The 18,351-nt window shown below is 43.2% G+C and overlaps 1 protein-coding gene across 2 annotated transcripts in view; it reads right to left on the bottom strand.

The window, feature by feature from the left end:
* Positions 1 to 440: 440 nt before the first annotated feature.
* ZBTB20 (zinc finger and BTB domain containing 20) overlaps positions 441 to 18,351 on the bottom strand; it is a 165,979-nt gene continuing 148,068 nt past the window's right edge. Inside the window, exons 4-5 of one of the 2 annotated variants that reach the window (XM_024735375.1) lie at positions 12,904 to 14,508; positions 441 to 1,895 (exon numbers count right to left, since the gene is read on the bottom strand). In XM_024735375.1, coding sequence (XP_024591143.1) covers positions 1,474 to 1,895; positions 12,904 to 14,488 — 2,007 coding nt within the window. In that variant the 5' untranslated portion in view covers positions 14,489 to 14,508 and the 3' untranslated portion in view covers positions 441 to 1,473. The remainder of the gene's footprint in view (positions 1,896 to 12,903; positions 14,509 to 18,351) is intronic. The other variant, XM_024735374.1, reaches the window with a different exon arrangement.

Raw genomic sequence — 18,351 nt, 5'->3', positions numbered from 1 at the left:
AAAAAATATTCAGTGGAGCAACATAAGCTTGCTAAAAGTCGAAAGACTACATATCAAAATACAAAGCAGCAGTTCAAATTACAGCAGGGATGGGCTGGCCAGAGGCCCTCATCAACCCAGGCAATACTTAAAATAATAAAAATTAAGAAAAATTTAAAAAAATATGAAGAAAATATCCTTCCTCTCTTTCAAATATAACTTTAATTGCCTTTTATTCTTTCTATCTGGAAGCAGTATCGCTAACCTTAACAGTCTTGACTTACCAAAAAATATATATATGTGTGTGAAATAAAATAAAAGAGAAGGGATTGGTGGCAGTGTATGCAAAACCAAAATGAAAAAAAAAATTACTTTTAACAATCTCACTTTTTTTGTTTTTTTTTTTACACAAATACTGTTGTAAATATATTAAAAAAATCAGCATTCTATCTGGTAAACGTCACTTTTGCCCCTCTATAAAATTTTGAATTAAAAAAGCCTCAAGAACTTTTTATTATTCCCCCCCCCTCCATTTCTCTTTCTTTTTCTCTTCCACAAGAATATATCCTGACACTTTTTTTTGTTTGTTTTTGTTTTTTGCAAAGATTGTTGGAAATAATCCTTCTCTTGTACCTAGAAACGTAGGTGCAAACCTCTGATATCTTTGTTTTATCTGCATTCCTGCCTTTCATGAAAGTCCCTCTTGATTGTGCTGAGTCTGGGGCTCAGCGAAGACACTGAATAAATACGATAGCCACTGTTGCTTGATGCTTGTCCAAGTCTTCCTGGCTTCTGCTGAAAGGGGGGGGCATGGAGGAGGTGGGCCAGGGTGTGTGGACCGAGCAGAATCTGGGGGAGAAGCCTGCCGTCTGCCTTTCCCACACCACCAAACCCACTCCCCTTCCCACACCCACAGCCCTTGCATGAAATCAGACAACGTTGGGGGTGGAAAACAGCAGGGCCTTTCCCTCTGGGTTTTCAACCAGAAAGTGATATTCCACAGTTTTAACTGGTTACTGTGAAGTCCAAGCGGCCAGAATTGTGAAAATGTCCACTGAAACACTGCAAGCGGTGTACTTAAAGACAGTAGGCCTTTTAGATTTTGTTATATATTTTTGTAGTGCTCTTCACAAGTGAAAAAAGAAAATTTTTTTTTTTTACTTTTTTTTTTAAAGATTTTTTTGTAAAGAAGGGTTGTATTTAGAGGCCAGTAGCTAGAGATCCAACCAGTGGACCTCCTGAAGCACTACCAGGCCTTAAGGCCACCATCCGAGGGAGACTGGGAGAACTATTATTCCCCTGAGCCTCCGAAATGTAATGTACCAGCAGGCAAAAACAGTTCTTCATGTAGTACAAAATGAAACGAAACAAAAACAAAAACAGAAAGTAAAAACGAAACCAAAACATTTCTTAAATTCTAGTGCCATAGCTTTTTTTCGTTTGTTTCTTTTTTGTTGTTTTGTTTTGTTCATAAGAAAGAGAGAAAGATACTACTTATCCGTCAGACACATGCATCCTCATGTGGTCGTTGAACTGCTCGATTTGGTCAAACTTTGCTGGACAGACGGAGCAGACGTAGGTGGTCCCCTCCGTGCAGGCCACCACCCCTGGGGGGCCAGCTCGGGCCCCTGGGGGTGTGCCTGCGGGAGGGGTCCCATTGCTGGCACTGTGCAGGGCCACGTGTCGCTCCAGGAGGGTCTTGTGGGAGAACTTCTTTTTGCAGATGTAGCACTCATAGGACTTCTCGCCCCGGTGGAGGCGCATGTGCACGTTGAGGGAACTCTTCTGGGTGAAGCGCTTGTTGCAGATACTACACTGGTACGCCCTCACTCCCGTGTGTGTCACCATGTGCTTGATAAGGTAATCCTTTAAGGAGAAGGAGCGCCAACAGATGCTGCATTGGTGGGGCTTCTCACCTGTTCACGTGGGAAGAGACAGCAAGTGGGACAGAGCGAGACACAGCGAGGGAGGGAGAATGAGAGACAGAAAAACAAGACAACAGAAAACAAAAACAAAAACATTAAAAAAAAAATCTGATTGGTTAACGGATCACCCCTGATTGGAAAGATCCAGTCCTTCCTGGCCTCTCATGTTCTGAGAAAACTTGCTTTAAGGTGCTGCCAGGACAGTCTAGAGTTTTCCATGTCCCCATGCCAGAAAATGTCTCTCTTGGAAAGCTACTCAACATTCCCCAGTAAAAGTCTTCCAAGGTCATTCTGTGGAGAGAAGGAGTGCTACTTTATAGGGGTCATTTTCAGTGCCATCATTCGGGGATTTAACTGTGTGTTTGCCATTTGCATTATCAAACAAATATAAGAAATGAAAGAGAGAAAAGTTCTTTGGAGACATGGGGTCTCTAGAATCTTTGGGAACTAAGGTTGGTGGTCACACAGCTTGGCTCTTTGGGGACAGTCTCCATTTCTGGTATTTTGTCTAGTAAATGCACTCGTGCTTTGATGATAGGTCTGGAAAATATTGCCCATCATAGGAATAAGTCATTCTGAAGAGCTATACCTTTGATTTTTATCTATTTTAGACAGCAATCTTCCTAAAATGTAACTTGAGAGAGTTAATTGGCTATTCTGTCTGGACTGCCCTGAGCTGCAGATTGGCCTTGTCTGGTGTGGAGGTTGAGTAGGTGGTAGACAACACAGTGATCTCAGAGTCAAATGGTCCTGTTCAAATCCAGGCACCGACGGATGGCCTGCCACTCTGACAAATCTGCAAATGCCTCTGAGGTGTACAGTTCTGCGTACCTCACTGTGCTGGTGTTGACATAAAATACATACGAAATCACTTTGCAGACCACCAAGAGTGGTGTGGGAATACTTGCCTGGTGTTCTTATTACAAGACTATCCACCAACGCCCCCTTCCCCCATTAAATGCTTCCATACGCCTTTTCTGAACTCTGGGGTCAGTTTTTAAAATAGTTTTCTCTTTCTTTGCTCTCAGTGTGTTGGCTGAAACCCTTCTATCTCCTCAGTTTACTGCTTTGGTTTGCTGTGGGCTTAGAGGCCAAATGATCAAGCTTGCTAAAAACTGTAACGTAAGTAAGAATATTGTCACCGAATGACCACATGAAATATTCTTCTATAAGTAACGTCCACGGGCCTGTAACATCTCTTTGGATGAAGAGAGACTTGTTTTTGTTGGTGCTGTTTGTTCTAGGCTCTGCTCTTGGCGGGTGAGATGAACTACATTACGGTGTTTCCATCTTTCCCAACTCACCGCTGGTTGCCCAATGCAGGCACCCACCTCAGAGAGGAAAGGCTGTCCATGTACTCTTCCATAACTCAGCCCAAAGCCCCAAGCCTCTGAAACTCTCTGTGGTAATATTTCAACCTCTGGACGAGGCATCAGGGTAGGAAATCTAGTTCTTGAATTTGAGTTAACATCCATTGAAAATATGTGCCTTGACTGTGTTTCCATTTTTTCCATCATGAAACAGAAGAGGTTTGATGTGTCATGGGGATGATGGCAATGAAAACCACCACCACGTATTCTGTGCTTACTGTGTGCCGGGCTCATGGCTCGTGATCTGCTTTATGAAACTTTACCTCAACAGAAAGCTTTTTCATTGTGTTTATAAACATAAAAAGATATATTTTGAAGCACACAATCCTAAGAAATGGCTATTTGGTTCAGGAATGACTCCACAAATTTCTAAACCAATTTCCTTGATCTTTGAACTTTTTCCTTTAGTTATTCACAAACGTTTTGGCCTAGCTCCCTCTCCCCTCTGCCGTCTTCCAGTCTCCTTTCCCTTCATCCTCACTGATGAAAAAGCATGAGCCATAGGATTGACGAGTTAGAAGAGTTTCACTTTTACACTAAAATGGGGAAATTTAGGGAAGCCTCATTCCTAAATGAAGAGTTCAGTCTCTGCATGGTGTTTATGTAGGTACATTTTTTTGAAATGAGAGATTCCCTAAGAGAGACAGTCATGCATGTTATTTTTAGTTGGAACATTTCTGTCAGCTGTAAACATGCTTGGAACTCAAGCTGGTCTTTACCATCCTTGTGCTTTCAGTACACTTTCTAGAGGCTATATGCTAGGCCGGCCGACTATCTTTTAAAATATGTTCACCTGTCACCTCTAACGGGAAGTGTGCCTTCTTAATTCCAGATGGTATTTTGGCTGCTAGGAAGTTAAAACTTTGTGTTAAAAATTCTCCTGCTGTTTGAAACTTTCACCTTCTTATAGTGTATTTTTCCTCTAGGCAAGGTCAGTGAGGATGGCTTTTTACTTTCACACCCTTCTAATCTGACTATAAGTTGATACTTCACAGTCGTCATCTTTCCCTCTATAGCATATATATGTCTTGATATGTTGTTTGTATGTACCTAGTATTGGTTCAGCCATTAATTATCCGTGTGACCCTGGGTTTTCTAAGTGTTTTCATCTCTCTGGGTTTGTTTCCCCTTCTCTAAGTGAGGAGTTGGACCAAGCACTTGCCATGTCCCTTTGCAGATTTAGTGGCCTTCTGCCCACCATGGGCCATGCCCCAGAGGACTCTGGTCCAGGTCTTGTCAACACATGACCTGAGGGCAACTTGCTTAAATCACTCAATGCATCAGCAGTCCCACATTTTAAATAGGACAAAGTATCCTGCCACAGAAAAATGGTGTGATAGTTAATGAGTAAAAATGTTTGCAAAGCACTTGGGAGCTCCATAAAGGAAAGTGCTCTAAAATTATTCAGGTGCTGTGCTGGTGGAGCATAGGCATTCCAGGAACTGTCTTACTAAACAGGGTGCATTTTCGGATTAGTCAGGTATGAACAACTCATTTCTTTATGTATGGATGTGAAACTATATTCCTCACTAGAAATGAGTGATTCTTTCCTTTTATTTTCCTGCATATTACTTATAGTGATCCCCAAAGGACTTTCAACATTATACATGAAACGGATGTGGTCTGTTGATTATTGCTCTCAGTATGGAGGAGTGAAGTTAAGACGAGTGGTAGTGGATGGCTTTCCAGGTCTGAGCCTATGGCCAGGAATGGTAAGTCTGATTCGTTAGAAAGGGACACAAAGGGCTAAGCAGACAGTAGAATTAGACACAGGACGGGGAAGCTCGTATAAGCCCCTGTACTTTAAAATGATCCATTTTGGGGCCATACAGATGCAGGAGTCAGATATGAACTCCATTTCCTTGGCTGAATGACCTGGGCATGTTACTTCACCGCTTTAAGCCTCAGTTTCCTTATCTGTAACTTGAGAATAATACAATTAAGCACCTGTCTTGTGAAGGTATTTTGAAAATTAAAGCGATAAAGCACTTTGCACAGAGTATGTGATCATTTCAAGAAAAATTCCACCGGTCCCTTCAGCACAAAGGAAGTGGTGATAAATGAAATCAACTGAAAAATGACTTCCATGGCATGGGGAAGCCAACACAAGCTTGTGAAAAAGTTGTTTCAGGTAATCAATAAAGCAAGTGATTATACTGCAGGTATGCAATTCAGAGTTAAGGGTCTAGTCTCGGCTACAAATGCTAACGGAAAGAAGTGGCACCATGAATAAAATGTCAGCGAATAGCATAGACAGAGGATTTCTTAGCAGGCAGCAACTGAACTCTGGAGGCTGAAAAACCAGACAGCAAGTGGAGGAACAGAAGAGGCGGCAGTGTCCTTTACAATCCCATGGGTTGGGAAATAGTGAATGCATATATTTGTCTCCATTTTTGGATGCCTGCTCTCTAAAGCATCAACTTTTCAGCTCCTTCTTGTGGACCAGCACTGACACTCTACCATGACTGACAGTGAGAAAAAAAAAAAAAAGAGGAAGAAAGATACTGTTAGGTTAATAGATGCAGAGGGTCTGCCCAAAGTTTGGGGCTGAGCCACCCCAATTCTGAATAGTGACCTCTGTATTGGGGGCTCAGCAAGAACCCATTTATTCTGCTGAATCTTTTTTTATTCTAACCAGGCTTCTTCTAGGCTGCAAAGAGGACAGTGGATGCTGTTACCAGGACACTTGTTTGAAACACGGTTCCCACCTGTCTCTCGCACTCTCTCGGCCTCTCCATCATCTGCTCTAGCATACACCTTCCTTCAGGTGAGTAGAGTGGTGGTGGAGGAGGGGGTCAGAAAACCAAGCCTGGGTGCTTGGTGAGAGGGCAGACAGCAGGGAAGGAAGGGGCGAGCAGGGGTAGGGGAAGGTGGCTACTGGCAAGGAGAGCAGAAGGGGTCCTGGAAATTGTAAGTCCTCTGAAAGGGGAAACTCAAGACTGGAACAGAAAATGGGAAACGTTCCGTGACAATAATGGAAGGTGCTCAGCTCGGGTCATGCAGAGCCTTCACTGGCTGGAGAGTCTGCTCTCCACCCAGAGAAGTCGAGTTGGAGCTGGGCCTTCACGACCACCTGCCAGCCTTTCTCTCCAGTTCCAGGGATGCAGTCCTGGTGCCATCTTGGACTGTGAGGCTGTCTAGGGGGGACTGCCTACTGGGGACACACTGCATTCACAGAACCTCTGTGGCTTTAGCAACAACTAAAAAGTTTTGGTGTCAAGCAGAATTTTAAAGCTCTCAGGGACCTTCGCCCATATTACTTGACTTTTCTTACAACTTTATGAGGGGGTAGATGTTAACATCCCCAGAAGATGTTCTCTCCATTAGAGTGGTAGAATAACATCCTGCAGGTCCCTCTACAAGTCAGTAATAGCTGAGAGTATGACACCAGCTGAGCCAGATATCCCCTCCTTCTCCAGTTAACAATTTCCTGCTCTCTAGATTATGCTGCAAAATGTATGATGCTGCTATAAAACACGACATGTAAGTTCCTAAATGGCTTGGGTAATTTTAAGGTGTTACAGGTAAGTGCTTTCACATAAATTATGCTATTTGATTCTCAGAGCAACCATGTAAACTAAGTACTATTAAAATCTGTACCTATGTGACAAAAAACGGAGGCTCAGATTGACTACAGAATTTACCTAAAGTCACTAGGTCAGAAAGTGGTAAAATCAAGGCTTTCTCACTTCAAACCTTATACTTGTTCATTACTTCACTGGCTTTATACAATTAACAGCCCAAGCTCTATATGAGGAGGATCACATCACGATCTTGATCTCACTATTATTACTATATGGATGACACTGTTATGTGACTATCATCACTATATCTACTTATATAAAATTCATGGCCAAAATAGCTGAGCTTCTTAAAGTAACAAAGAAAATAATTAATCGTCCAGAGGACACTAATGGGCATTAGTGACTATCGGGTGGGCTGTTGATACTATGATTCAGAAAAGGCCCAAATGTCTACCATTTGTTGGTGAAGAAAACACAAGTGGGAACACAGATATAATACAGTCTTTGTGTATAGAAAAAGAATAAAAGAAAAAGAAATTTAAGTCTTGCTGAGAAAATAATGCATTTATATATAAGTCCCCTGAATTAAATTCTCCTGGAAAGCATGCTCACATATTTTCTCCTGGAAACTGAGTGAACATTCATTCACTCACTCTACAAATATTTGTTTAGCAACTACATACGCCTGTATTCATCTATGGATTTTAAAGCAAAAGTCCTAAGATTGGGTCTTAAAAGAAAGTTCTGTCTGAAGAGCACTGCCAGATAAAATACATGGCACCAGGGCTTCCCTGGTGGCGCAGTGGTTGAGAGTCCGCTTGCCGATGCAGGGGACACGGGTTCGTGCCCCGGTCCGGGAGGATCCTGCATGTCGCGGAGCGGCTGGGCCAGTGAGCCATGGCCGCTGAGCCTGTGCGTCCGGAGCCTGTGCTCCGCAACGGGAGAAGCCACAACAGTGAGAGGCCCGTGTACAGAAAAAAACAAAAAAAACAAAAAATACATGGCACCAGATTAAATCTAAATTTCAGATAACCAGTGAATACTTTTTTAGTATAACTACACCACATATATTGAATGGGACATACTTAGACTAAAAATTATTTGTTGTTTATCCAAAAATTCAAATTTAACTGGGCATCCTGTATTTTTGTTTGCTAAACCTGGCAACCCTGTACCTGGTGATAAATAAATAACCTGAACGCCATCTTAGTCAGTTTTGTTATTATGTGTGCAACTTTGTTATATAGGGCAAAGTACAAACAGACAGAACGTGGTATCTGAAATGTGCTCAGATCCTTGGAGAAAGTACTTAATATATAAACGTGCAAAGTACTTTTGCATTATTTCTATGGAACTACATCATACAATAAATAAACAACTCTGGAAATAGGCCACTTTTCCGTTTGGAAGTGATTAAATATCATTAGAGAAGGATTCAACTCATTCATTGATGAAATATTTCTTGAATGTTTACTATGTGTAAGGTATTATGCTGGGTATATTGAAGTATAAGATATATATTTCTTTATATATCATATATATGTAATTATATATAAAATTGTTCCTGTTTTCACAAAGTTTACATTCTAATGGGAAGGCATAGAGGCACCTACATAATGATAAGTCATTGTTATAAGTCAATGTTAAGTGCCAGAAGGGGACATTTGCCATGGAACCTTCCATATGCAAGATATTTGCTTCCATAACATAATTTATCACTATAAAATCAAGCTGTTGTCCATAACTATGCTTTACTTTTTCCAAACACATAGGTTCTTGTGAGTGGAATTTTGGGGAACAATGTTATGTAACAAAAGCAACCTGAAGCCATCCTCCTTCTAATCACCCAGGCCATCTAGGGAAGCGATTCCCAACTTAGTGTGAATCAGGGCTTGTTAAAACATAGATTGCTGGGTTCCCTCACCAGAGTTTCTGATTCAGGTCTGGGATAGGTTTGAGAATTTGCATGTTACTGCTATGGGGATCACACTTTGAGAAGTACTGCTCCCACGTTATCTTTGAATTTTCCCTATTGCTTGGCTTCCACATCCACGTTCATACCCAGGCTTATCCTCCTATGTCCTCTGTCTTTTCCTTCCCTCCCATTCCTTTGACTTTTGCTTTTTCTCTTAGGAGAGGGCATAGAGGAGTCCTGCTTTGTTCCATGACAGGATGGTTTGTGTTATCTTTGCTTTTTTCCAATTCTCTTGTTTTCAAATGTGTACTTAACTCTTGTTTTTCTTCCTCACAACTTTTATGAAGCTGCAGTAAAGCGAACTTGAGAAACTCCTAGAAGAGATGAAGTCCTACCATGGTTTGTTTGGCAGTAGATAGAGTGGTTTGGTGAGAGATTTTCTTGAAAAAATCCTTAAGGGATGAAAAAAAAAGTTCATGTTATGGAGGAAGTTCAAGGGAAACCCAAGGGGTATCACATTGCTTCAGCATTTGAATTCCAGTGAAGAAGGAAACATGTCAAGAGTTTATTACTCAGAGATTGGAGATAGAGCAAAAAAACTCAATGCCTCTGGGAGTGGAGGGGGCTAAAGTAACGATGACGATTTTTTTTTTTTTAAAAAAAACATTAAGTAGTACTTTACCTTTTATGAAAAGCTCTCACATGCATAATACCATTACAGCTACTCAAAAGGTGGGAAATTATTATTTTCACTTTAAACTCAAAGAAACTGAAGGTAATGAAATTAAATGACTTGCATAAGGTCACAGTTAGAGGAACCAAAACCGAACCCAGATAATCTAATTCCAGCACAGTCGTCTTTCACTATGTCCCTGCTCTAAGTTTCAGTGTTATAATCATTATGGAATATTCTCTACAACCAGAGCTTCCTTGGTTCTCTAAGGTAGAGCTTAGCTCCGAGGTGAATACGATGGACTACTTATTTGTTACAATCACGTCCTTTCAATGAATATGTGGATCATTAACATAGAGTTAGAATTCAGGTCTCAGGATCGATTCTCTGCAGTTGTTGAAAGCAAGTATCATTTACATTAAAACTTGCAGTTGCTAACCTGCAAAGCCAGTTATCATGCATAGTGGCTGTGATGGAGAACCTGTTTCTTTCCTTTTAGCTCTGTCAAGCGACTCTTTCTTGGTAAGATTCTTTTATGTTAGACCATAGGTAAGAATACAGAATCCATCTCTACTCTTCCAAGTATTCTAGAAAGTATCTACTTTCTAGAATCTTATTTTAGACTAACATTTGGACTTTCTGCTGTGGATTATCATTTCCACTGGGCTCCTGTAAAGTTGGGAGGCCCCACTTTTTTGATGTTTTCCCAAGAAACTGGAGAAAACTTTGTTTTGAAATGTCGGCCAAAGTGAATCCAGGTCCTGAATTACTTCCATATGTTCAGGCTGTCTTGCCTTTTGAAAACCTAGACTAACTGTTCCTAAACTTTGTTAGGTTATAGACTACTTCACTCAGACAAAAGTCTTGATAGAGAGATGACCGTTCCAAACTGCCACTGCCAAATGATTCGGGGGTGAAAGGGAGGACTGTTGATTCTTTTAAATGAGGCGCTTGAGTCATATATGTACATTTATCGCTCCTGGATGTGGCCAGGCTGTACACACCAACAGAAAGACCTTCAAAATTTACTGAGGAACTTCATAGTTTACTAGAGATCTGAAGGCTACCCTCTGAGCATAACTCAGATTTATAAAATGACTTTACTTGTAGCTTTTGTATCTGTGATGTCTAAATTTGCAAACCCATTGCTGGTTTTCTTATGGGCAAATCTAGTTATTTGGGTTAACCACAGAATCCTTTGGTGAATCCACTGAATAAATGTGTTTATACACCCAAAAGACACTTTTCGGTAGTACGCTAAAAATTTTATGTTCCAGATTTAAAGCCTTATTTCAATACGTGATCTAACAGAGTGTGTAAACTTTATATCTGCTAGGTCTACTGGAAGAGATGCAAAGAAGGTGAGTAGAAATGTTTCATGGATCCAAGACCAGCAAAGTCAACTTTGGCTAAGAATACACTTCCACAAATGATCTCTTTTTTTTCCCCTTAATCCTTAATTTGATGGATTTATAAGATAGCTGCTCAGAGAAGGAAAGGACATAAACTATGGGAGGGCACTCTGTAAACCATAAATTGCCACATAAATAAAAATGTTACTATTTGATTAATTTACTAAATAATGATCATACCGTACCACATGGAAAATGTCTTCGATTGATCTCAGGTTATTAGATATTCACATTTACCCTGAGTAAACGTAGTGACTTACTACTACTACCTGATTTTCTTCCTGAATTCAGTAGCGAGTCACTATGTTTTCTGGAGGTATGAAAACTCATCTTTAAGGATTCACGTAAAGGCACATACGTGGATTTACGTACTGTCCTGACTTAAGCTGAACTGCAAAGAAGGAAAATTGCATCTTAAGTAATGTTCTATTTCAGTTGCTCACTTCCATGTTGATGTGTCTGTTGCTGTCCTTCCCTTCTATTCCCCAATTTAAATTGAACTGCTTTATGTCCTATCCCCTAGCTATTCCTGCTAGCTGACCTCAGAAACAATGCTGCTTTGAGTAACCAACTTGTTTTCACGTATTGTAATTCATGTATGTAACTTCCCCCTGACAATTTATTTGTCATTTAACAGGGACATTCTGGAACTAGAGGTTTACCTAGAGAGACGAATGACTCTCTTAATAGGAATTCCAAATATGGTGATCAACATCGGGGTAGGTATTTTCAGGTACAAGAGAATCCATGTGAAATCATATCACACATGTGGTCCCTTATATGGAGGAGCATCCGTGGAGCTCTCGCTTCTATGCCTGTCCCATTACAGAACTAGGATAGGGCTCTGGCTGGCAGGTCAGGAGATCTTAGCTCTAGAATCATGAACTCCAGGGATGAAAGACCATCTTGCCCAACTACTCGCCTGATGGATGATTGAATCGCCTGTATAACATCGCTATGAAATGATCTTCCATTCTCTCCTTGAACACCTCTAATTACAGGAGCTCACTCCCTTTGGAAGTTGTCTGCCTGTCTTAGAGCAACTCTGCCTGTTAAGAAACTTCCTATTTTATTTAACTGAATCTCTCTATAGCTTCCATTCATTGGTCCATTTCTACATTTTGGACCCAAACAGAACAAGCTTAAGGGATCTTCCCTCCAAACCATTTAAATAATACTAACAGTGCGGACAATAGCTACCATTTATACAGTACTTATTATGTGCTGGAAATTGCTTTAAGAACTTCATATATATTAATTCATTTAGTCCTCAAAACAGCACTACAAGAAAGAAATATCACTACTACCCCCATTATATAGACAAGGAAACTAACGTATAGAAATGTTAAGCAACTTTGCCAAGAGGACAAAGCGCGGTAGGCACTTTCAATTCAAACCTAGGCACTGTTGAACACCTCTGGCACCTCAGCAATGACTCACATGCCATGGCTTCACGTCCCTTTCCATCTTACTCATACTCCTCTGAGTGTGCCTCAGTGAGTCTACTGTCCTTTCGAAAGGGAGTACACAGAACTGACTGTGGTATCTAGATGTGGAAAATAGAGAACAAGCACTAGAAGACAGAGCAGGTCTATCAGTCCTCCTCATTTCAGGGACCATAAGTGCAGCCTCCGCTTGCATCAGCCTTGTTGTGGCCTCCTCCAGCTGATGGTTCATATAAAACTTACTACAGACTAAAACCCTCATCCCTGCTCTGCCTGCATGACTCTGTCTGTAACACAAGGTGACTGGAGTATATGATCTCCAAGGACTTTTCCAGTTCTAACCATCCAGGATCAAAAACATATTTCAAAGTTCAGTGAAGTTAAGGAATGCTGTGCCTGCAAATTCTGTATTAGGTTTTCTCGTTTGGCCCTTTTCCACAAAGGGTTTCTGTGACTTTGTCTTTCTGTGACAGGGCGCTTGGTTCCTGTGATGGGGGCATAGTCGGGGCTTCTAGAAGATCATTTACAATGGGGTCTTCCTTAAAATCTGAAAGATGACTCCGTACCTTCCCTTGCACCTGCTGCCCTGCCCCCCCTTCCCCAGCCCCCTCAGCCCCTCCCCCCGCTGCCAGCTCTCCGGGGGGGGGGGGCTGCGCTCACCTGTGTGTACGAACATGTGCTTGACGTAGTTCTGTTTGGCGGTGAAAGTCTTGTTGCAGAGAGTGCACTCATAAGGCTTTTTTTCGCCCTGCCCACTGGCTGTGCTGTGGCCGGCGGATGGGGCCAGGGGCTGTGGCGCTGGCAGCTGTGCAGTAAAGGTTGACAGGCCGGGCTGGGACACTGTCACAAACTGGGTCTGCTGGCCTGCCAAGGGCTGTGGCAGGCTGAAGAGGAAAGGCTTGGGGCCGCTGCCCGCGGGCTGGGTGGTGAAGAGGGCCGGCAGGTAGGTGTTGCCGGCTGTGCCAATGACCTGTGTGTTGCTGGTTAAGGTCAGAGGCATCCTCAAGTTGCTGGTGAGGGTTTCCGTCTGGCGTAAGTAGAGCTGGGTACTTGGCAGTGGCTGCCCGATGGATGTGTTGACCGCAGGCTGCTGCAGGGCGCTCTTGTCGGAGCTGTTGCTTACGGCGATCACCGTGCTGTCCAGCTCCACCTCGTTGCTTCTTTCCGGGGACGAGGCACCGGTCTCTAGCTGGTGCGGCTGCGGGGCGCCCTCAGCCGGGGCTTCCGCAGCCTGCTCAGGTTGGGCGGATTCGGCCTGGCCGTCCCGCGCCGCCCCAGGCCCGAACTGCTGCTCCACAGAGTCGGGTTCGGTGCCTATGGAGGAGCTGACGCCCGAGTCGAAGCTTTCGCCCTTGGGTTCACTCTCGGTGCCCTCGGCCTGGTCGGTGTCTTCCGTACACTCCTCGGACTCGTTGCGCTCCAGGATCTGCACCCTTTGCTGCCCGTAGTAGTCGTAGTCGTCCTCCATCTCCTGCTTGATGTGGATGTTGCCCACCAGGGTCTGGATGCGCACCGGCCGGGGCTGTTTGCGGCAGTGCGTGGTCTCGGGGGTGGTGGACAGGTATCGCTCCATCTGCTGTGAGCGCTCGTGGATGCGCGTGATCCAGCTGGGGTCTTCCATATGGTGGTCGCGGGGCAGGCCGAGCGCCGTCTCGTGGTGGCTGACCACCGCACCGCTGTAGAAGGAGCGCTCGCCGCTGCCGTTCTGCATGGAGCATGCATAGAGCGCCGAGTAGATCCTGTCCACGCTGTGCTGCGGGTGGCTCTGCAGGTAGCCCGATTCGGTGTCGCTGCTCTGGCCCGAGGTGCCCGACTCGGGAGTGCCCCGTGGCGTGTCCTGGCCCGAGTCCTGGATCCCCGGGAACACATCGCCCACGTTCTGCGACACGATGCGCGTGCACTCATCGATGACCGTTTTGATCTGCAGGATGCTGGCGGCCGTCAGGATCTGCAGGGCTTCCGACTGCGAGACGCGCAGCACGCCACTGTACATGAAGTCAATGAGCTTTTGCACCGACTGCACCGACACCACGGACGGGATCTCAATGTCGCTGTAGCCCAGCAGCAGCTTGTCCTGGAAGAAGGGGCTGCCGGCTGCCAGCACGCAGCGGTGTGCGCGCAGCATGCTCCCGTGGATGCGCACCGTCACGTCACAGAAGTGGCCACGGTTGCGCTGCTCGTTGAGGGTCTCGAGCACGGAATTGCTGAAGTTGTGAAGGTTGATGCTGTGAATGCGCTCGGTCATCCCCTTGCAACTGATGTCACCTGCACGGCAAGAGAGACACAAGACAGGGCGTGGGTCAGAGCTAGCTGACTGCATCCCTAAAATCTAGGCCTCAGGTGGGCAATGCTCATGGGCCCTAGAATCATTCCCCCCACCGCCGCCTTACAGACACAAGCAGGCTCTGTGGCTTTGCACAAGGGTCAACTTGTGGGTGTGATGTCCTATGGGAACAAGGCCTTGAATTTTGTTCCAGCAGTGCTCCAGCTATTTTGGTGTATTGAATCCATTTTAACCCCGTGGACCTTCAGCCAGGGTTGTCAGTTGAAGCAGGGCAGCCTAAAACACAGATGGGTCATTGCCTGCTATACTACAACTTCAGCAAAGAGGGACTGAAAGGCAAATGCAAGACTTGTTCTCATGAAACTCTGCCTCCACTTTAGGCTTAAGCAGGCCCTTTAAGAAAGCTTACATTTTCCTTAACTTATCAAAATTTCTTACTTTATTCATAGACAGCAAAAATACTTACAGTTAAATTCCTTTCCTATTAATGTATATGGCACATTCCCCAAAGCCATACGAGGTATGCAAAAATTCTTGGAAAATTCAACCCAGTCTAAGATATCCACTCAACAGCTGCCACCATGTTTTCCAGTTGAGGGACAGGCTCTAGAATGCAATCTGCTGGCTAAAGGGGCACTTGCCCACTGCTTTCTGTATCTACGCATTTTTCTCATCATCTCTCACAACCTGTTTGAGTACTTTCTAGGGTGGCTGTCTGTGATGTGGTGGTTGTCTGAATTTTCTGAGGCTTACTGAAGAAGAAATGTTAAACAGGTCAAAGATGGCAGTGTTGACCTGGGAGACTGGAGTACACTAGGTGACCACAGTTGCCATTCAAACTGGGCACTTTTAAGAGTGAAAGGGAGCACTGTTGATAATTAGGTCAGGACAGCAGGAGTAAACCCTGAGTGGGATGTACGATCACCCGGAAATTGGGTGCTCTCTGTGCTTGATAGAGGGAGGTATCAAACAGCTCCCAGTAGGAAGGCAGCAGTCAGCTACGTAGAGGATGTGGATAGCCTGACCTATTGCCACCCATATATCCCAGGCTGTGCAGGCAAGGGATAATATTGGTAACATCTAGACCCCAGATTGAGAAGGATAACAGGTGTCTATAACACTGAGTTTTAGGGCTTTCCTATTTTTCTACTTTACCTCTCTAAAGAATCCCTCTCTCCAAACCATTCTTCAGATTCCCCATTCTTGCCTTCACAACTGAACGATCAGCTTGAGGGAGGCCAAGTAAGTAGGCTTTCAAAACCAGGTGACCCAAGTATGGATTGTTGGCTGTGACCCAGATCCTTATATCTTGTTAGAAGTAACCCAGAGGTAATGGCCTACACACAGAGGAATGTCCACCTCCTCACTTTCTTTCTCTTCTGTCCTAGGAGAGAGGGCCAGCTCAGGGAAGTCTGAGCTCAACTAGATTTTCTACCTTGCTACGCCCTACCTCCTCATGCTGTCTGAGTTCAGTGGATATGACCTCATTCTTATATACTAATTCATTTCCTTTGCTCTCAACCTCTTTGCTCTCAGCCTCACATATATCCACTTAACTTAGTAAATGCCTATGGGCTCTATGTTCTCTTTCAGTGATATGATTTGTGCAAATCTTTACATAAGAGAATTCCTTCTCATTCTGACTTCCATTAGGTCTGTTAGGTGCCTAAAATATTTCATTAGGCTACTGTTTCTATTTTTTTTTCTTTTATATAAAACAAATTGTCTTTGTCAGGGTAAGGAATCATGATGAATCCTCTATAGCTGTGTTAATACAAAACATGGCACCAGAGGAAGGGCCCAATAACCTAGGAAGGAAAATTCAGGAAATCAGTCAACAGACCAAATTCCAACATCTTGCTGAGTCCCTGATGTATGTGTACTGCGATAATAACAAGAGCAAACACTTTTTCAAGAGCTTACTATGTGTCAAGTTCTAACTACTTTATGTATATTATTTCATTGAATCCTCACAACAACCCTATGATGTCGGTAGTATTATTATCCCCATACCTCAGATGAGGAAACTGAGGCCACAGAAATTAGGAAATCCACTCAAGGCCATGTAGGCAATTGGTGGTTGAGCTGGCATTTGAACCCAGGCAGTTCACACTCTTATCTGCTTCACTGTACTGCATTCTTTGCCCCTGAATGAAGTCTGGCCCTTAGGTGTCCACTGTCTGCTGTAAAGCTGTGTGAAAAGGTTTTTCCAGTATGCTCTCCAGCTACTTCTATACCTATCCATAAATTAGTATGATGTTCATGTTTCTAGGCCTTGGGACTTCAACATAGCCTCAGTCATCTAGTAAAGAACACTTTTTTTTTTTTTTATGAACACTTTTTTGAAGTTTATAAATGGAACAGTGCAAGAGATAAAAGTGAGGCCTGGCACTAAAATGTAGAGTTTTCTATATACAGTTTTACTCTCACCAAGATCTCCATCATTTAAGTAAAATGGTAAGTACTAAAACTGGTTGAGTCTCTGATAAAATCACCATCTCTGAGTAGGATGGGCTTATTAAAAAAATTTTTCCACACAGGTGAAAACACTCTTGAAACACACAATTGCTCATAACACCACTTGCAGTTATATCACTAGAGTTATCATATATCACAAAGAGTTGTCTTCTTTCTGATAATTCTGGGAAGAAGCTCATCACAATTATCATAATAGTTAATAACCATGTAGCGTTTTACAGTGTACAAGCTCTTTCACATGTATCGTCTCATTTACTCCTTATAGCAATCCTATATGTTTTCAGGACAGGTCCTATTATTACTATTTGATGTAAGAGGAAGTCGAGGCTTTCAAAGTATCTAAATGACTTGCCCAATGTTTTACACAGCTAGTAAGTGGCAGGGGTGGGATTAGAACCCATGCCCCTTGATACTCTTTTTATCACATGATACTGGATTGCTGATGAATGAAACTTGGATTGCCCAAAGACTGAGGGCCATCCTAATTCTCAGGACGTAGAAGAAAAGATAAAGACACTGAAAGTGATGATGGAGGTTGCTTTAGAGTTGGAAATGGTCAACAACAAGAGCTATCATTACATTACACATATTCACACACACACACACACACACACACACACACACACACACACACACAGAGTCTCAAGAAGAAAATTCAAACTGCTTGTTGGATTGAACTGGTCAATTCTATCTAAATAATCAGGTAACCCTATGGAGATAATCACAACAAAAAGTGCTAAATATTCTGAGTTCTGGTTATTGCAGTAATGTTGTTACCAACTTCATTAGAAATCACAGAGACAAACTCAAACCTGCACACATATACAACTTGACCTGACTAGCCTAGCTGGATTTTTGTAGACACAATTTTTAAATGTTTCTCCGAGAGCACTGGTCCTGTACTGCAGTGAGCAGCCGTGAAAGGCTGAATCGTTTTGCTGATATGTGTACAGATGTGATGGGGGACCCTGCCGGTCCATTCAAGCATGCCTCGTCCCTCCAGCACACAATGCTGAAGCAAGTCCTTTCCCAGGCTTTCTTTCATTTTTAACACTAACACAGTGGGAAAAAGTTTCTGCCACGGCAAGGCAATGTCCAGGCTTTTGTGAAACAGGTCCTTTTCATCCAGTGGGCATTAATGTATAGATTCCAACGGAATAAATCTGAAATACTCTACTGTAGAAGATTTGTTCCCCATTGAAAACAAACCTTGATTAGATGGTTATTCAGAGACTGTATAGGAAGGAATGGTGTGAAAATGTTAACTCCATTCTTTCTTAGATTGGCACTGAATAGGCAATTGGGCTATTCAAAAAAAAAAAAAAAAAAACAACAAAAACAAAAAA

The sequence above is a fragment of the Neophocaena asiaeorientalis genome, unplaced genomic scaffold (assembly GCF_003031525.2).
Source record: "Neophocaena asiaeorientalis asiaeorientalis breed wild unplaced genomic scaffold, Neophocaena_asiaeorientalis_V1.1 scaffold136, whole genome shotgun sequence".
In the NCBI taxonomy this organism is placed as follows: Eukaryota; Metazoa; Chordata; class Mammalia; order Artiodactyla; family Phocoenidae; genus Neophocaena; species Neophocaena asiaeorientalis.
Note: the sequence above shows the minus strand (reverse complement) of the source record. Positions and strands in the feature narration are given on the sequence as shown.